At 35.8% G+C, this 20,595-nt stretch overlaps 2 protein-coding genes and 1 pseudogene across 3 annotated transcripts; 2 read left to right on the top strand and 1 right to left on the bottom strand.

The window, feature by feature from the left end:
* The first annotated feature begins 1,525 nt into the window (after window positions 1–1,525).
* LOC145597351 (ABC transporter C family member 3-like) lies at window positions 1,526–5,367 on the top strand (annotated as a pseudogene). The gene is made up of 9 exons (XR_014103339.1): window positions 1,526–2,011; window positions 2,112–2,198; window positions 2,295–2,918; window positions 3,208–3,372; window positions 3,616–3,907; window positions 3,997–4,517; window positions 4,645–4,708; window positions 4,784–5,023; window positions 5,118–5,367. The product of XR_014103339.1 is annotated as an ABC transporter C family member 3-like (transcript).
* A 323-nt stretch (window positions 5,368–5,690) lies between these two features.
* LOC145597353 (protein EDS1L-like) lies at window positions 5,691–8,022 on the top strand. The gene is made up of 3 exons (XM_081653507.1): window positions 5,691–6,145; window positions 6,245–7,033; window positions 7,120–8,022. Exons 1-3 carry the CDS (start codon window positions 5,825–5,827, stop codon window positions 7,834–7,836), a joined length of 1,827 nt encoding a protein of 608 aa, XP_081509633.1. The 5' UTR covers window positions 5,691–5,824; the 3' UTR covers window positions 7,837–8,022.
* A 4,792-nt stretch (window positions 8,023–12,814) lies between these two features.
* On the bottom strand, window positions 12,815–14,623 carry LOC145597356 (uncharacterized). Its single transcript, XM_081653511.1, has 3 exons — window positions 14,399–14,623; window positions 14,227–14,293; window positions 12,815–14,107 (listed from the first exon to the last, which is right to left on the bottom strand). Exons 1-3 carry the CDS (start codon window positions 14,465–14,467, stop codon window positions 13,152–13,154), a joined length of 1,092 nt encoding a protein of 363 aa, XP_081509637.1. The 5' UTR covers window positions 14,468–14,623; the 3' UTR covers window positions 12,815–13,151.
* Window positions 14,624–20,595: the final 5,972 nt, after the last annotated feature.

Here is a 20,595-nt window from a genome sequence, read left to right as displayed (position 1 = left end):
TAAACAAATCCATATTATACACTGTTGCAATAATGATGATCAATTGTTGTAAATGGCTAAATGCATAACTTTGGAAGATGAGTTTCACAATAATCCCACTAGGGGCTATGTATTTGAATGTGTTATTCATGTTGAACACGTTATTTCTCGTTTTGTTCAAAACCAATTGTTGCATCAAATTAGTAATGTGACAACTAAATTTGAATGCAGTTTATAATCGTTAACGTGCATTTGTAAATTATTGATATACAAATAGTAATGTGACAATTGCTAGGCTACCAGCAGGGTAGTGGAGGAGAACTTAACAATGCTGTGGCTGTTGATGTCGAGAGAATCCAAGGTTTCATTGTCAACTTGCATTATACATGCCAAATTGGTTTAGCCTTGCTAATTTTATACAACAAGTTAGGATTTCTTGCCTCCGTTGGTTCTTTTGTTGTAACATTAATTTTGTGGTAGCAAACTCTCTATTTATGACATGACAGGAGAAGTTTTTTTTTTAAAAAAGCTTATGGAATATGTAGTAGATTTAAGAAACACCTTCTCTCAAAAAGTGAAAATTAGATAATACACCCGGGTGCACCATGCACCCGGGTAAACATCCTATGGTAGAATGGTAACACAATATGATGCACGATTAAAGTAGTATAACCTCCATTCTGCATACCAAAAGCTTTTAGCAGTCAACATCTTTATTGGAGCTTAATTATTACCTTTATTATCTTTATTGTACTCAATATTATCTTTATTGTACTCAATAATTTGCACCATCTGATCTCTTCGTCTACTGTAAAATTAAGAACATTATACATTGTCATCTGATCTTGTAATGCTTAGCCGCTCTGGAGTATCAATTGCTTGAACACTTTTTTTTTTTTTAAGTAGTTATTGAGAATAAGGGCCTGTTCACATTTACTTAATTTCAGTTCAGTTCAGCTCTTAATTTCCCTCTCACATAAAATATTCATTTCAGCTCAATTCAATTCAGTTCAGTTCAGTTCCAATCAGTTCAGTTCAGTTCAGCTCCAATTAGTTCAGTTCAGTTCATTCAGCTCAATTCAGTAAATATGAACAAGCCCTAAATGTGTAACTAAATATTTTGAAGGATAAAATTGAAAGCATACTATTCATTAGAGTAATTAAGGATAAATGTGTAAATAAACATTTTGAAGGGTAAAATTGAAAGCACACTATCATACTTCCCTACTTTATAAAAAGTACAAGAAAACTCTTATAAATAGTGTGCTTCCAATGAATTCGAATAACATTGATATATTATTGCGCTTTTACAAAAATCAATGGTATCTTACGTCAAAATATTTTAAATCAAAAGGGATATATATATCTTACATAAAACTGTTTGTATCATTATACTCCATAAATTTTAAAATTTAAATCAAAAGGGATATACATATCAAAAGGGAGAATTGCTTCTTTTCTTTCCCTAGATGAGCTCCAAGATGATGCTTTAGAGAACCTGCCGTTGGGCTGTTCTGATACAGCAGTTGAGATTATTGATGGATACTTCACTTATGATAATATGTCTTCGTCTAATACTAAGGCAACATTAAAAGATATAAACATAAAAGTGTCTCATGGTATGAAGGTTGGTATATGTGGTACTGTTGGTTCAGGCAAATCGAGCTTACTTTCTTGCATTCTGGGTGAAATGCCTAAAATCTCAGGGGCGGTCAAGTTGTGTGGGACAAAGGCTTATGTTGCTCAATCACCTTGGATACAGAGTGGTACGGTTCAAGAGAACATATTGTTTGGTAAGGATATGGACCAACAAAGATATGATCAAGTACTCGAAGCTTGTTGTCTTAAGAAGGACCTAGAAGGTCTTTCATTTGGTGATCGGACTGTTGTTGGTGAGAGAGGAATTAACTTAAGTGGTGGACAGAAGCAAAGAATACAAATTGCTCGTGCTCTCTACCATGATGTGGATATCTATCTATTTGATGATCCTTTTAGTGCTGTTGACGCTCATACTGGTTCTCATTTATTCAAGGTTTAATCTTTTTACCATTACCTTGTACTGTATTAGAAAAATAAAAAAAACTTTTTAAAATTCTGATTTGGTAATACTGCTTGTTGATTTTGGATTGCAGGAAGTTTTGCTTGGTCTTCTGAGCAGGAAAACTGTCATTTATGTTACTCATCAAATCGAGTTCTTGAACGCTGCTGATCTAGTTGTGGTGAGCTCAGTAACATAGTCTGCTTTTCTTCAATTTGGGATCATTAAGTCATCTAACCTTTTGTTAAACTTGTGACTACCTCAAATTTTTTGTAAGGTCATGAAAAATGGAAGGATTGTACAAGCTGGAAAGTATGATGACATTCTTGTTCCAGGGTCCGAATTTTTTCAACTTGTAGGTGCACAATATACTGCTCTGTCGTCGATACCTGATTCCAACAAGGCTGTATCTACTTCTGCAGACAATAAGAAGAGTATCATAAGTAACGAAAATGTGAATGGTGAGGTAGATGATGAGGGGGGAGCAGCTGGTTCTGCACCTGCAGAACAGCTTGTAAAAGAAGAAGAACGAGAGAGGGGTAGAGTCGAGTTTTCTGTCTATTGGAACTACATCACAATTGCATATGGGGGAGCTCTGGTGATTCTTGTAATTCTGGCCTCAATTGTCTTACAAATTCTTCAAATAGGGAGCAATTATTGGTGGGCATGGGCAACTCCATCATCAAAGGATGTTGAACCTGTTTTTAGTGGATCTACTCTACTGATTGTTTATGCATCTTTGGCAATTGGCATATGTTTCTGCACCCTTGCAGTATAATCGCTTGTTGTAGCCACAGGATATAAAACTGCAACCATACTTTTCAAAAAAATGCTTGAAGCCATTTTTCATGCTCCTATGTCCTTTTTCGATGCTACACCTGCTGGAAGAATTCTCAACCGAGTAAGTGATCATTCCTTGTATAATATCTTTAACAATTTACTTAATACAGAGTACTTATATATAACATCCGATGTTACTAGGACTAGAGTAACCATGCTAGATGTTGATGTGTCCAAGTGTTGAACTTGAAAATAGAGTGTCAAAGTGCCCATATCTGGCCTTATCAGAGTGTCGAGTACATGTCATGGGTATTTGAGGTGAAATGAATATTTTGTAGAGCTTATATCACAATAGTGACTTGGCTCAATCTTCCTGTACTGACTAGTTCAATCCACTTCCTCCCATATAGTGTTCGACTGATCAAAGTGCTGTGGAGACTCGAATTCCATCCTTACTTGAGAGGCTTATATCCCTTTCCATCCAACTTCTGGGAATTATTGCTGTGATGTCTACAGTTGCCTGGGAAGTTTTGATCATATTCATCCCCTTGATTTTCACCTCCATATGGTATCAGGTAAGACTGTAACTTTACAAGTATACTTCTTGTTTCATTGTTAGAACATAGATTAACTAACCGAGAAATTGTCTATGGTTAAAATAAAAGTAAGATAAATCAAGATCAGTACATAGCTACCATTTTGGATTTTGCTTGTTTAAACATTACTTATTTATAAGGTCCCTATTTACTTCCGAGCCTATAGAATGTTTACACTGTTCTAGTTCATATTATGAAACACTGATCATCTATCATATGCAGCAATATTATATGTGTGCATCAAGAGAATTATCACGGTTGAGTCCAGTATGCGAAGCTCCAGTTATTCAATATTTTGCTGAAACTAATTCGGGAATCACAACTATTAGGAGCTTTGATCAACAGTCAAGATTCCAGCCAACATATATGAAAATTGTTGATGCATATTCTCGACCTGAATTCCATCTTGCTGCTGCAATGAAATGGCTAATGTTGCGGCTGGATGCATTCTCTTGTATTACATTTGCCTCCCTTTTAGTTCTCTCTATGTACTTCAGAGAGAGCATAGATCCTGGTATGTATTAGTATTGTATCTTGCTCTTTTTCGGCGTATATCTTTGTAATGGGCAAATCTAAAACTGCAAGTCTTATCTTCTTGTACAGCAATCGCAGGATTAGCTGTGACATATGGACTCACCCTCAACGGTAAGCTGTCTACGCTAGTAAGTTGTTTATGCCATTGGGAGAACAAGATGATATCAGTGGAGAGAATTCTTCAGTACACGAACGTTCCTAGTGAGGCTCCTCTTATCATACAAGAAAATCGGCCAGATTGTTCTTGGCCATCACATGGGAACATCGATATCTATAATTTGCAGGTCCGGTATGCTCCACATCTGCCACTAGTGCTACATGGTGTGACATGCACTTTTCCAGGAGGTTCAAAAACCGGTATTGTAGGAAGAACAGGAAGTGGTAAATCAACTCTGATACAAGCACTTTTTCGGATAGTTGAACCTACAACTGGTTGTATTGTAATTGATGGTATTGATATCTCAACTATTGGACTCCAAGATCTGAGGTCAAGACTGAGCATCATTCCTCAGGATCCTACCATGTTTCAGGGAACAATACGAAGTAATTTGGATCCACTCGAACAATACACAGATAAACAAATTTGGGAGGTTGGTTTTTTTTTCTAGTTAGTATTTCCTTTGCTTTCTATGATAGAATTCATAATCCTACCACATTAACTTTGGAAGGTAAACCACCTATCCTAACTCGAATGAATTTAATACTCCGTACTTACAGGCTTTGGATAAATGTCAGCTTGGAGATGAAGTTGGAAAGATGGAAAGGAAGTTGGATGCTAATGGTTTGTATAACTTGTTATATGTTGGTTGATTATTTATTTTGAAATGATTTATATGAATAGATAAAATGAATGCAGTTGATGAGAACGGAGAAAATTGGAGCATGGGTCAGAGGCAATTAATCTGCCTTGGGCGAGTACTACTCAAGAAAAGCAAGGTTTTGGTGCTTGATGAAGCCACTGCCTCGGTTGACACAGGCACTGATAATCGTATACAACAAACTCTTAAACGTTACTTTTCTGATTGTACAGTCGTTACAATTGCTCATCGCATCACTTCTGTTCTTGACAGCGATATGGTCTTGCTTCTTAGCCGCGGTAAACTCCATTGCTCTGTTTTTCTTAGAATGTACTCCACACTACCAACCTCTATATGTTATTTATTGTATCATAATTTCAATCCTTTTTGTAGGGATCATTGAGGAATATGATTCCCCTAAGAGGTTGCTTCAAAACAAGTTGTCCTCGTTCTCGCAGCTGGTAGCAGAGTATACAAAACAAGATCCTGCTGCGTTTAAGATTAATCATAGATAAAGTTTTGGGTAACTATGTTAAATGTACTGACAGGTAGCTATGTAGCATACCACATTTGTTTTAATACTAGTTATGATTTATTAAAATGCAAGTTATGCTACAGATAATCTAGCCTTGCATCTTCCTAATATCACGTTATTATTATTATTATTATTAATTTATTAAATTAAAGTATTACATAATATAATGACAATTAACTATGATGAGTATAATCCAATATAATCTTGATTAAGGTGGCTAGCTTGACAAAGACATGATCTTTTAAAGTCCAAGTCAAGCACGTAAGTGGGAAGCAGGGATGAATATTCCACGAAAAAAATCTTACAATCATTTTGTTTATGACCATAGAAATAGCACAATTTTACCTTTCAAGTCAATGCAAGTAGGATGACAAATATGCCCTTCTGAGCTGCATCATACATCGGCCTATATTAATCTTACAAGAGGGCATTTCAGTAATTATTATCCCACTGCTAGCCTACCTGAATACTCCCAAACATAACATTTGGCCATTACCATCAGCAATAATCAGAACAGCCTATTTCTGCTCTCTTCATGTAAAAAAAAAGAGCTTCAAGTATAGGTATGGCAGGAGAGAGTGTAGGATTAAGTGAAGAGTTAATTGGTCGAGCTTGCGCTGTAGCCATAAAAGCTCACAAGTCACCAACTGGTAAGCCGTATATATGTGAAATATCTAGGAGCTCGTTATCAGAAGTGATCTTTGGGTTCACAGGAACTTGGGATTTGGGTGACTGGTTTACACATAAGCCTTTTGGAGAGGCAAAGATCAACCTTAATCACTTCCCATCTCTTAAAACTATTGGCAGCAACGAAGCCGCGACAGTAAACCAAGCATATCTTCAAAGATTTGAAGCGCTGTTGGCAAAAACATCATTCAAGACTGAGGTATGATTTTATGAAAATTGCTTGTATAATCATGAAAAAAATATGTATACATTCTACTCAAAAACTAGAACATTTAGCTTACAGAATTCAGATTCTCAGGTGGAAAAAGCCGCAACAGAGAAGCAGATAGTGTTTACAGGACATTCCTCAGGTTCAGCAACAGCTATCTTTGCAACTCTTTGGTTCTTGGAATCCTGGAACCAGAGACGCAACAACCACGGCCCGCCCCGCTGTATAACCTTTGGATCACCACTTGTGGGTGACAGAGTATTAACCCATGCTGTGAAACGAGAACATTGGAGTCAATATTTCACACACTTAATCATGAGATATGATATCATCCCTAGAATTTCCCTCACTCCTCTTCCCTCTATAGAGAAAGAATTGCAGACGATTCTTCATTACTACAATCCAAAATCTCCCTTTTTCGCAAGTGATTCTGTAGGAAGAACAGCAGAAGCTTCAACGTTCATTCTGACAGTGATGAGAAACGTCTCATTAGTGACCAGTCGTGCAGCCTGCAAATTCATGGGGTGTACAAACTTGTTACTGGAAAATGTGACCAATTTCATTGAGCTTAGCCCTTACAGACCCTTTGGGACCTACGTCTTCTGCATTGGGAATGGAAAATTTGTCACCATAAAAAACTCTGATGCCATTCACCAAAGCTTGTTTTACTGCCTTCAGCTAGGCTCTGAATCAGAGTGGAATGAGGTAGCCCAGAGAAGCCTGAAAGAGCATTTAATCTATGAGCATGAATTACTTGAGAGCATGGCAATGCGCCGTGTAGCTTACTTGGAGCATCTAGAAGATCTGCCTTTATCGACAGAAAACATGGGAGAAGGTGAAAATTTCAATGTCTGTGGTGCTTTGAATGATCTAGGCTTGGTGAGTTCTAACCTAACCTTTCTTCTCACTTCAAAATTATAATCCTCCAATATAAAATGTTGATAATAAGCTGATTGTTATTCCAGAGTGCAAGAGCCAGACTGTGTCTTCGAGCTGCAGGAGAGCTAGAAAAACAGAAAGTTAGAAACCAAATCAAGATCAGCAGCAACAAGAACAAAATCAGAGATGTGCTGGATATGCTTGAAAGATATCAAGCCAATAGTGAGGTTCGGAAAATAGGATACTATGACGCCTTTAAGATGCAAAAGCACACTGAAGACTTCCACAACAACATCAGGAGATTGGAATTAGCAGGCATATGGGATGAGATAATTGAGATGTTGAAAAGAAATGAGTTACCTGATGAATTTGAGGGGCATAAAGAGTGGATTGAGATTGGTACTAGGTACAGGCGCCTTGTTGAACCCTTGGATATAGCCAACTACTACCGCCATTTAAAGAATGAGGACACTGGATCATACATGGACAAAGGTAGACCATCACGTTACAGATACATACAAAAATGGCGTGAACATGTGGAGAAATTGAAGGCTGAACCAGTGCCAGAATCCTGCTTCTGGGCTGAGGTTGAGGAGCTTTGCATTAGTACTCGCAACACACAGCTCTTTGAAAATGTCAAGGAGAGAGTTCTCCATCTTGAAAGAAATGTAGCATTATGGGCCCAGAATGAGCTGCTGGGCAAAGACGTATTCTTAAATGAATCCTCCTTTGTCCAGTGGTGGAAGAGGCTCCCTATCCAACATAGATCAGTATCTTGCATCAAGGATCTATTTCAAGTATAATAATAATATATATACTCCAGTCTCTATCGGAATCAGCAATTTGCAAGAATACAATTTACATGTTTAGGAAAAAAATGTTTTTCTTTTTTTTTCGAAATTCCCCTGTAAACAGACAACAGCTGTGGCACTGGAGAGATGCATAGCACTCTACCAATAAATAGATAATTGTGGGTTCAGATTCTGAAATACAGAAAATGGCATCATTGTTAAGTGACACAAAGCACCTGACACCAACAACTAGATAACCGTGTGTTTAAATTCAGAAAATAACAGATGAGATAATTTAAACAGATACATAGCACCTATAACAATAGCTAGAGAGCTGCGTTTAGAATCTGGAAAAACAAAAGGTAGGGCATAATTAGAATTTAGATAAACAATGTGATAATGCATCTTTGGTTTGACATGCTAGCTGAAGGGTTACACTTCAATTACTAACTTCTCAAAATACCAACTATAAATTACAGTATATAGCAAATTTGTTCTGGCTCTCAGAAAATCTTTCATCTACAGCAGCACCCAACTAAAAATTTTTATTGGCTAAAATCCAAGATAAGGCAAATCGTTGGCATAATAATGTTGAAAGTTAAAAGGGGTCTATAGCTCCCTTCCCATGCCAAAGCCTAGCCTGATCTTCAGGCGTTGGTAGGCTTCCTTACCCAACTTAAGAGAACTATATAGCCTTCATTTAAAAGCTATTGGACAACATAATTTTTCATTTTTTTTTAAAAAAAAAAAAATACTGTGTCCAATTTCCCCTTTCAGGTTATCAAAAGATTAAAAACAAAACTAAGCATCAAATTATCCAACTTAACAGCAAGTATTTAGCTTTCATTCAAAAAGATATTGAACAAATATCAGCACATCCGAAAAACTACTTCAATTACTAAACAAAACAGAACCTAAGCAGGCATTACTTGATCTCAATCATCGTTGAAAGCCTGAAACAATCATAACCTTCAAAAGACAGCACAAGCAATCAGATATAGGTGCACACTCAGTCACAAAAGGGAGGCTCAAAGGTGAGCTGTCAGCATCTAGAAGGTTGGTATAGAAACAAATAGCCCAAGGCAAAAGTACCAGGCGTACACACAATGATTATCACTAAGTTGCTAGCCTCAGTTATTAGCTTTACATTTGCCAGAGGGAGGTTGCCATAGCCTCTGCCCTCTCTGCTTTTATTTCTGTCATCAATTCTATTGCCATACAGCCCATACAAACTCTGTAACTTAAAAAAAAAACTGACATCCAAAACAAGGCATCACAACTAAACTGGGAGTCTCTTCTCTCCAGGCAATATGATAACACTGTCATAAGCCATTCCCAAATGACACAGACTAAAAGCTACAAGTGATTAACACCTGATTCTAAGATCTCATGACATAAAATTTCTCAACATAAACTATGTCCATTGTGTAACCACAACAGTAAAGACTTAGAACCCAGGATTCATGTTTGTGTCTTGTGTTTATTATTGAGAATGATTGCACAAAACATTTCAAATAGCTTATATCATACACAACATTCCAGATCTGTTAATCAATAAACGGTTGACAACGGAAATCAAAATGGATAAACAATTAAGATGGCACATCACTCGTACAATCACCATAGTTTGTAATGTAATTAGTTAATTACGTAAGACCACATTTGTGAAATAAACAAGGCCATACACTGCAGGCAAATCACCAGTAAAAGAACAATTGACTTCACATCTTCACTTCCCAAATTCTAATCTCTGTAATTGAAAGGTGATAGGCATTTCTTTACACCCAGGTCAGAAACAAGATAGAGCGCAAGTAGGGGTAATAAGAAATGGTAATTAACCACAACAATGTTCAGGATACAAATGTTAAAGGACTCTTAACATAAGTTGACATTTCATTTGAAAAAAAAAAAACATGCATATAATTTAACAAATTAAATTTATAAAAATAAAAAAAGACCTGGAGAATGACACTTTCCCATGTCCAACTTTAGTAAGAGGAACATATGAAATATTACAACAAAAATTCCGAATAAACCCAAAAGGCTACAACAGAAGCAGCGCTAATGTAAGTACAAACTGTCCATTCTTGAACTAGATAAAAGATTCAAAACTTTTGACACGGAATAAAGGAAAGAACATCACATGGTCAGACGATTACAAAACAAGTGAGCAAGCAAATTACTTGAAAAAATATAGGTTTCAAAACCATAGTCCATACATAGCTCCATATCACTTCCATATGGGAGACAAATGGTCAGTATCACAGAAGATCAATTCATCAACTCTTTCCAAAGCAAAAACAGTAGTCAAAATTATTCTCCACAATACAACTTCTCAGAATAAATTATGCACCAACATTACAACTCTGTATAACATTTTTCTACACTAATATTTTGGCTTGCATAATAAGAAACTTACCTGGATAAAGTAACCTAATTACATGCCATAGTTCCCAAATTAAAATATGATGCCCCCACATAGATCTTCAAGCTTCAAGAAAATGAAATTGGCAGAAACATCAAAAACAATATTAGAGCAGCAAAACCAGGATATTAGAGGCCCTATGACATCAATCACTTCAAAACATGATTACAATTAATTTGAAAGCTATTTGCTGTACAATATGGCCATAACATTTCACTACTCAAGCTTAAAAGTAACATGAAATAAAAGATACAAATGCACTAAGAAATAATAGCATGACTATAAGGCCTATAACTTTATGGTATAGTATATCATGCATAGCAACATCACAATTAAGAAAAATAAAACTATACCTTCAGGGCTTCATTATCCAGGAAAATGTGACCAGGAAATCATCTTTTCAATGAGCTTTTTGAAAAAGATGGCATTCTTCCAAGCATAGAAAGAACACTACATGTTTGACACCCTCAGGCAATCAAGCCTCAATCTAACAATCACTAGATCCTTAAACAAAATGTTCATTGCCATAACTGAAGATCATCAGCATTACCTGTCATGCTGTCAAGGTATTCATACAACATAAAGTAACTGTTCAATAAAAACTGAAACAACATTCCACGAACCCAAAACTAAGCCCTCTAGGCCCATAACAAAACAAGAAGTCAAACTACAGGACAATTCAGAGATTTTAGGCTAGTCTAGACAGGCCAAGCTTAAAAAGAACTTGAAAATATGTAACAACAATGATGATGACAATAACAAAATAGTACCCCCTCTGTCCCCTTTTTTTTGCACCATGGATCCACTTTTAGTCATAGCTTTTTGGGTCAAATGGTGCAAAAATAAGGGACGGAGGGAAAAAAAAAATTAAAAAAAAAAAAAAAATAATAATAATAATAATAATAATAATAATAATAATAATAATAATAATAACCAACAAACAAAAATAATCAAACAAATTCCATGGTTATTTTTGTAAGCAAACTCAGAGGAATGACTGAATGCTTTATTATTGATCCTGTCTTATAGATCCTGGATGATTCTTATATACATCATTGAAATTCATCAATTAAATTCTCTCTCGCTACATAATGATCAGCATCCTTGACCTTGCATAGTTGCATATTAAAAACCTAAATCAATAACCAATAATAGCCAATAAATACACTAAGGACACCAAAATGATTTCTTCCAGCAGCAGCGGACACTGATTTCACGAAACACATAGAAGATTTATTTTCTTTAGTAGAATTGGATCCACCTTCAGCAAGAATGAGCCGGAAACAAGCAAGATACTACCCAGGGCTAAGTAAAAAAAAAAGTCAGAAAATTCAGATAACTGGATTATTTTTATCCAATAATTGATTTGATATTCGAATAATCAGATTTCAGACCAAATCATCATAATAACCAAAAAAGATGTTTGATCCAGATTTTTGTGATTAGATTTGTATCGGATCCAGATCACAAATTTTCCATATTCCTTCAAATTTTTAATGCACCTATTCACAGACTTATGAATTGAACCATCTTGAGCTTTTATGATGTGCTTCTGCCTTCCTTTAAATTAATGCTGCTCAACAGCACTCCGAGTTATTTCACAACTGATGAGAAGCCACTATCAGATGCAGTACAAAACTGTAGAGATCCTGAATGTCACACACTCACACAAAAACCATTAAATTTCAATTTAAGATACAGACTTTAGTCCTTTACAACATAGCAGTGATACACATTAGTTACAGGCAAGGAATTTTCGCTATATCAGTACTTCTTGTTCCTGTCTTATGAGCCATAGCACCAAACCATCTGTAAGAGCTCTTAATTTTTCTAAACAGATGAAAACATGCAATTTCCTTCAAGCTGAACAAACATTCCCAGCAAGTTCCATTTAAGTTCTCTAAAATTCTAACTGAGAAAGTTGCATAAACACATAAATGAGTATTTAAGCCAAAAAATTGTGTTGGAAGTAAAATAATAAACCAAGGTGTCCCAAGCACAAAAGCTCGGCCTAGAGCAATTTTAATTTAAGAGATGGAAGATTTATGGGATGTTGTCTTAACCACCGGCAGGCCAAACCACTATTTAATACGAGTAGTATTTAAACAATGAAAAGGAAGGTTCCAATGTCAGTCATCAGCCTTTCAGATCATGGCACTCAAATTTGGTATCCCCAACATGGCCAACAACCTCATTGTGGAGTCAAACCAGTATCTAACGAGCAGAGGGCATTAACAGCTCTCACTAAGAATAGCAGTATAGCATACAGCCTCCTACATAAGTTGTGCTTCTAAGACGAGATTTTGAAAATAACATTTATGGGTACGTGAAACTGAAAAATAAATGGTGTGAAAAAGAGTCGAAAAAGACTCCATAAACAAACATAAAATGGACCCACAGAGGGAAAAAAAAAGGCAAATTAAGAAGTATACATACTAGGCAGTAAAGAAGGATCTCAGCTTCTTCTATCAAATTCTCTTTCAATGTGGCGAAACAGAAACCAAATTATCTCCAGCACGAAACAAAAGTACGTATCCATAGTATATAGCTAGTATCAAATCCAAGGATCAAATAGTTTGCTGCTAACATAAAAGACAAAAACAAATAGAGAACAGACAAGATTGTAATGATCTTTAATGTATTCAATTTCTGTACCACTTATCTATTCACATACTAGCATCAATTCCTCTACAATCAGCAAAAGCACCACACAGATTAGGACCAAACTCTCTATATTCAAGCCAGCTCAATAACTCGGTGCTTAAAACCACAAGCTTTTATACCCACATCTACGAACTAGAATCAGGCTAGATCAACACAACACTGATAGACACCACAAAGTAAAAACTGAGAATTCCACCATACATAAGCTGACCCAAAAGAAGTACGACAACTTTATATCCTAAACCCTTGAAGACGACATGCTACAAGAGCGAGCCAAACGAATTGTTAGACTACCACCGGACACACTGGCCTCCTTCTCTACTGGTTCTGAAGCATACTCCTTCCTGCATCCAGGACAACGCGCATCCTCCTCAAGAATCCTCTTGTGACAAAAAAGGCACAAATGGAACCCACATGGGCAAGGGAGAAAACTGGAGTCCGTCAAGTCCAAATCCTCACAGCATATAGGGCACGATGTAGGCACACGAGGAGTCATATTGTTACGAACCCAAGGGTTTGCAAATCCTTGAAGCCTCTCAGCACCAGTCGGAAAACTATGCTGTTTAGCCAAATTGGGCAAACTCTGAGGCCTGAAAGCATCATCCGGTCTCCAAGCTTTGCAATTTTCGCTACCCCTGCCCAAAATCCCAACCCCAACGCTCTTCGATTTCTCCAATTGAGCATCCACATTCTCACAGATAGGCAGCTGACCTTCAAAACTCAACCCAACCGCGGTTTCTTGGCCAGGGGAAAGATTAGAATTAGAGTTATGACTCTGATTAGCATCAGGAGCACCAACCAAAGCATCTGCAACAGCCTCCCAATCATCCAAACAGTCATCATCCTCACAACCACCACCACCATCACCATCCTCCTCTTCTGTCAAACTCCCTGAGAAGCATCCCCTGCCGCTGCTGAAGCTCGAGGAGCTGCTGCTACTGCTGCTGCCAGTATAAGTAATCCCTGAATCATTTCCCCTAGAAATACTACTCGTCGGACTATTCGACGGGGACGATTCCGAGTCACTAAAGTGGTGGCTGATCTCCTCCACTCCCGGATTATCCACTTCTAAATCCTTACAGCATTGCACCGCCTTCTTCCGAGTTTCAATCGCCGGCCCATTGAATTTACCACCACCACCACCAACATCAACAACAGGAACATTCACTTCCTCCTTGCAATTCTTGTTCTTCACTATTATTAAAATTAAATTCATCACAAATTTCACCAATCAATCAAACTTCAAACACTAATCGAAAACCAATCCAAGATTTTAAAAAAAAAAAAATTATAATAATAAAACAATGCAGTACCTTGAGAAAGCCACTGTTCACGGCGAGCATCAAGCTTACACTGCTTCAATTTCGCCGACCTATTCGCCTGAACAATCACAAACTCCATTTTCAGACCAAAATCAAACAATTTTCATGCAATCAAAATTTTCCCAAAATAAAATCAAATTAAAGAGATAAGATAATTAATTACCCGTTTTTTCTTGCCGAAATCCTTGGAAACATTAGGAATCGAAGCATTGATGGTTGAATCAGACACCATGGTTGAAGATAAACCTCGAATTTGATTGAAATCAAAAACCCTAATTTCCGAATTTTATTTTTTTGGACGACGAAAAATATAAAAATATCTGACAGAAAAATATAAATGGTGAAGAAAGAGAATGGATAACGGAAACTGCTCTGCTCCTCTCGCTCGCCTTTTCGCAGTCAATTAAAAAAACCATCATGCCATTTTCTCAACCATATATATAATCTTTTTATTCCAATTTTGCCCTTGATTTTTTCTTCAATTTACAGGGATTTAGGGTAATTTTTCAGCTGTTGTTTGTGATGAAACGGTGTCGTTTGTTTATTGGGGGTTTGACTTGTGTGAATGACGTTAGATGTACGTGTGTGTGCTTGTTCCCCAAGGTAAAATATTGGGTTGGAGGGGTAGTTTGGGGAATTTGATATTTGGGGAGTAAATTGGATTGATTAATTTGGATTCTTTTACAAAATCTCTGGATTGGATTTGATTTGCTTAATGCTAGGTGGAAATATGGAATTAATGCCAGCAAAAAAATAAAGATAAATAAATAAATAGAGAGTACAAATGTACAATTGACATTTCACATCAATACTATATACTAAAGTAATCACCAGCATTATCCCCAAATTACATGTGTCACACTCACATTAAAAAATTTCCCGCCATAAATCTTTTTTTCCTTTTTTTTTTTTTCAAAATAATAAGATAGCTAATAAATAAATAAAAAGAGAATATACAACCTAATAAACAACCTAAAAAAATAAACAACTTAGATAAATAAATAAATAAATTTAATCGTTGATCTATAAAATGCATTATATATCCCTTTAATCTATGTATTGTTTGATTTTTACATAAAAAAAAGGATTTTCACTCAATTTCAAATTTATAACATGTCAACAAACTAAAATTAGAGATAAGTACTTTACATTAATGTATTTAATCTATATAAATTTGATAATATAGATAGTACTACGTATAATTTATTTATTTAAAAAAAAATTCTTTTGAATATCCGAGTGTTTGCTCGGGCAAAAAACTAGTGTTCTTAATATTTTATGGTTTGCACAATAATAATTATGACAAGGATGAGGGATGGTGAAAATAAATGGTTAAAACTTAAAAGTAAGAAAAAATAGATTTCACTTGTTTTTTGGGGAGATAATTCAAATTTATATGCTTGATTGAAAAATATATAGTGCATTTCTTTCAAAAAAAAATGTGGTGTATATTTTTGTAAATGTGTAGTTTTTTTTTACAATGGTTCAAAAGGAGACTAGCTTCCAACTGACTCGGCACTACAATTAGAAAATTTAAACTTCTTAACCAAACTAATACAATAACTAAACAGGGAATTGGGGTTACAAACGCTATAAACTGCTAAGCAATGCAAATAAGGGTGTTTCAAAAAAAGAAAAAAAAAAAAAAGAAACACGATGCAAATATGGGGGATGAGAAGATCCATCGCCAGTGTTAGCCCTAAGTTGTTCCAAATTTGTTCAATTGCGCTTATTGATCTTGCAAAAACAACGGGGATACCTTTTACTTTTCTTGTTCTTCGCCCTTGACCTGATTGATCTTCCATTTTTATTTTTTTTTACATGACAGATAACGTACATGTATAAAGTGGTGGAGAGATTTAATGTGAGGGTATATTTAGTAAATTTCATACGTTTCATAATGTAACATGATAGTGAAATGAAAGGTTAGGTAACATAACCACTAGTATCCATAAGATTTGTACTAATACCTTAGTGACACATGTATTAAACACTCATCTTTTGGCAAGTATCTAAAGGTTTGAACTCCGAGGGGCGTATCACATACTAACCTTTTGAGCTCGAGCAATTCCGTCAGTCTTGGCCAACACTAGGCTCTTATGAGTACTTAAGGAAAACAACACCACATTTTTCCCTCGAAGGAGGTTATCTCTCATACTCACATAGGTGTTTAGTTTGTGTATTACGTACACATTCCCAACATATTTAGGGTCCTTCTCTGTAGGCTTAAAACACATTCAAGCACCTTGCAAATTGAAGATTTTCTATGAAATGGAATAAGAACACTAGCTAAGACGTAAAAAGTTCAACCTTATCAACTCAATTATGCATCCACTACTCAACGAGCTCTTAGGCTAGATATATTAAGGGACACTCCAAAGCTCAGTCATTCGTACCACTATCGTTCCCTACTCGAGTAATACCTATATTGTAATTTGGATCATTTTTTAAATATAAAGTTTTGAAATTTCTTAATATTGTATTATCTCAATTTTATTTCTGGTATTTTTTATTTAATTTTTAATTTCATGTCTTAACAATGAAGACAAGCTATGAAACTATAGAACAACTAGCTTTTGGACCCGTTCTACGCACGAGTTATGCTTAAGTTATAAATTTATTTGAAACTTTACAAATTATTTGAATGACTTTATTTTATCGTCTTTTGACATATTATAATATTTTATGAATTAGTGGTAATAGACTAATAGTTGTAGAGAAAATGGCTTAAAATCTGGTAGACGGAATAATCGGTCGTTGGACGATCACCCTAAAACCAAACACTATTTCTACCTAAACCAACCTAAGACAAGTCTAGGGTAAGTAGAGGATCGTATCCACAGGGAACGGGTAAGTACACCAAGAGTATGAAACGGTTGCAATCTAGTTCGGTCACAAATTGGGGGTTTTGATTAGATAACTACTATGGAGGCAAACACTAGGGGGAAATGGGAATTGACGCCAACCAAACCAATGGATCAAAACAATAGGCAAGCATGAACACAAATTGGGTGATAGAGAGGGCACTCAATGTTGCCTTATTTCGAAGCCACAACACTAAGCATTCCTAACCAAACTCAACTAACAAGATAGGCCAACCAAGTCTTAACGATGAGAAGTAGACTACTAACTCGGGTTTGTCTTTCGATAGGTCCAAGAAAGCATTAAGGCACAAGCAATTGGGATTTCTCGCCTAATTGTTGCAACTAAGACTACTACATCATTCAAACAAGGAACCATAATCAAGAGGAGATTAGCATAACCATATAAGAAAAGGCTCACAACTAGACTTCATCTCTCAATGCAAGCATAGAAGTGAATACATGAGCAATAAGTGGCCATCCAATTACACATGCAATTAACCAATTCTTTAACAATCAATCATCAACCCAAAATGAACATGCAAGCACAAACATCAATCAACCCATGGCTTGGTTGGGTCTTCACCCAACCCCTAGCTAATTGACTACTCACTAGACATGGTGAAGGACATCAAAACAACAAGTTCCAATTCAAACATTAAGTTAACAAGTTGAGAGGAGTAGTAGGAATAAGGTAGATTAGACATGCAACAACAATTAAGCAAGATCAAGAGAGAAATTAACAATTCAAAGTAGATAAAAACTGAAATTAAAGAGTAAGAGATAGAGGAAAGAGATTACTTAAAATGCTTCAAAGTTGAGAAATTGTTGAATTCAAGAGAACAATCTTCAATTAATCTATTACAATGATTGAGTTTGAGAAGATCTAAGCTAATTAATGAGGGTTGAGAAGAACTAAGGGCCTAAGAAAACTAAAGGGAAAGAAGATCCAGAAAACTGAAGCCAAGCGTCCTATTTATATGCCCAAAAATTACATCGTAAAATCCGTCAAAATCGGGCTTCAGAACAGGAGGAGCGCCCGCTCCTGGGTGTGGAGCGCCCGCTCCTTGGTGTGGAGCGCCCGCTCCTGGGCTCTCTGCATGCCCTCTCCTCTTGCAACAGATTGGGGCGGAAAGTAGAGGATCGGGGAGGAGCGCCCGCTCCTTGAAGGCTGCACGCCCGCTCCTATATGTGCAGGGGGAGGCAGAAAGTGGTGCTGGGATGAGGAGCGGCCGCTCCTGTAAGGGTGCACGCCCGCTCCTGCCTGATAATGCTCCTTCGAGAAAGTCTTCATGCTCATACTACTTAACCATAATCTCATTGCACCTACAAACACGAGCACACACATAAAAAGAAACGGGGAAGCCAAAAGATGCAAGTATGCACAAAAAGAGTTAGAAAAAGGGATTGAAGTAGGGGAAAGAGTACAAAATTGTGTTTTAAAAAGCCATGATAAGTGGACAAATAAAACACTTATCAAAATCGTAAAATCATATCTCTATCGCATGATATATTAATCAACATTTTGTATAAAAAACTACTTTGTAAATACCAAACACTTATTATAATTTTACAATTTTTACATCAAATGTAAAGGCATGATATTCTTCTTTAGTCTTTACCAATATATGTCTCTTATATTGCGCTTAATATCTTCAAAATTAAAGCCCCATGACACGCAAACAATGTCATCCTATGGAATTTCCATAGTATTCTTGCCACCTCGATATTTCCCTTTTCAATCATCATCCCCATTGTTGTAGAAATTTCACATAGAATTTTGAGAGATAAACTAATTTTTTAGTTTTTGAAACTTAATGAGTGTGAAAAAATCTTTATTGAAAATTTGTATTTATATAAGAAGAGGAGGAAGATAAGGGGTTAAATTAAAGAAATGGATTATGAATGTTAATAAATTGAATTGATAGATGGAATAATGAGAAGAGGAGAATGTTTAGGAAATTTAATTTGTTATTGAATTAAAATAAAGATTACAAAATATAAAAGTTATTGAGAAATAAAGGGGGAGATAAAGAGAGAATTTCTTTGAAAACATAAGGAGGGAGAATGAATAAAGAAAGGTGAGAAAGAATGATGATATGTGTCAATTTTGGTTTGTGTTTTTAAATACTAAGTATAGAAGTATAGATATAGATAGAACAATTTTTTTTTTTTTTTTAAAAAAAACTATAGAACAATAATGCCACAATAGAATTATAAAACCTCATTTAACTCCAATGTAACTATGTAATTGGGGTCAAGTTTGATTAAAAAAAAGGTAAATCCATTGCTTCTTTTATTTATATTTAAAGAATTTGACACCAAAGTAACTAAGTAAGTGGGTTCATTTGACTCCTCTTATCCCTTAATGCATCTGCCTATGCATGTAACATTGACAAAGTAACTCTAGCAACACTAATCGAGTAACCTCTAAAACACTAAATCCCATGAAGACTAATCACACAGTATGTCTAGCCACGTTTAAAAATTTATGTTGATTAGAGTTTTCAAATAGCGAAAAAGTTAAGATAAAAAGTATACAAATACTTGTACAGTTGTACTCCCTCCAATTTTAAATACAAGCTCTATTATTTTATGCGCGGAGTTTTTGGAGAAATTGAGAATAGTAAAAAAAATATAGAGGTATCCGGGTTAGTGGAAGGTAAATTAGAGGTCTAAAAGTAATAAAATTGGGTCTCACTAGTTGAAATAAATGAATTAAATATTATTAAAATTTTCTAAATAAGAAAATGGAGCTAGTACTCCGTATTTAAAAACAGCCGCAAAAGGAAAGTGAAGCAAGTATTTAAAACCGGTTGGAGTACTTCGTAATTTCGTATACGGAGAACTAGATACTCCGAAGAAGGTTAACTGGATTTAAGCCAATTCAGGTTAACTGTACGTTGGCATGCCGATGCTAATTTGATCTTTCAATTTTCTTCATTCCTAAGATTGAATTTATTGATGATAGCGATAATAAGTTTCCGGTACGAATTCTTTGTAATTCTTCTTTGAATTTTATTACAAATTTGAATTATTTAGATTTCAATTGTAATTTTTTCAATTGTTTTTGCCGGAATTTACTAGGTGTTACTTTCACCACTTCAATTTTCATTTTATTTAGTTTCAATTATTCCTTATTGATAAACGCGGGCTTGAGCCGCACCCGCAAACCAAGAGAGAGAGTTCACTTCACAAGTTCAAAGGGGATTCCATCCCAAAACCATATGGCAATAGGAGGAGTAGCCCCTCAGCCTTATAAAGTAATTAACTCTCTCATCTTAAACCAATGTGGGACACTTACATGTGGTGATACACTTCAACACTCCCCCTCACATGTAAGGTCCTTTTTTACTCAAGAATCACTTGATCCAATTCAACTTGGCCCAGAATACTAATGTCATTAAAGGTCCCAAACCATGGGTTGACAATTTGCTCAAGCCATAAAAGGTCCCAAACCGTGGGCCTGGCTCTGATACCATATTAAATACGGGTCTGG

Source organism: Chenopodium album, chromosome 20, assembly GCF_948465745.1.
Source record: "Chenopodium album chromosome 20, dcCheAlbu1.1, whole genome shotgun sequence".
Classification (NCBI taxonomy): Eukaryota; Viridiplantae; Streptophyta; class Magnoliopsida; order Caryophyllales; family Amaranthaceae; genus Chenopodium; species Chenopodium album.
The sequence above is the reverse complement of the archived record's forward strand: the minus strand, read 5'-3'. Positions and strand labels throughout refer to the sequence as shown.

Bases quoted from the DNA above. Each gene is read 5' to 3' on its own strand.
- LOC145597356 (XM_081653511.1), bottom strand. From the start codon at position 14,467: ATGGTGTCTGATTCAACCATCAATGCTTCGATTCCTAATGTTTCCAAG. The intron at 14,294-14,398 runs GTAATTAATTAT...GTGATTGTTCAG, and splicing joins ATTTCGGCAAGAAAAAACGG to GCGAATAGGTCGGCGAAATT. The intron at 14,108-14,226 runs GTACTGCATTGT...TTTTAATAATAG, and splicing joins TGAACAGTGGCTTTCTCAAG to TGAAGAACAAGAATTGCAAG.
- LOC145597353 (XM_081653507.1), top strand. From the start codon at position 5,825: ATGGCAGGAGAGAGTGTAGGATTAAGTGAAGAGTTAATTGGTCGAGCT. The intron at 6,146-6,244 runs GTATGATTTTAT...TCAGATTCTCAG, and splicing joins AAACATCATTCAAGACTGAG to GTGGAAAAAGCCGCAACAGA. The intron at 7,034-7,119 runs GTGAGTTCTAAC...TTGTTATTCCAG, and splicing joins CTTTGAATGATCTAGGCTTG to AGTGCAAGAGCCAGACTGTG.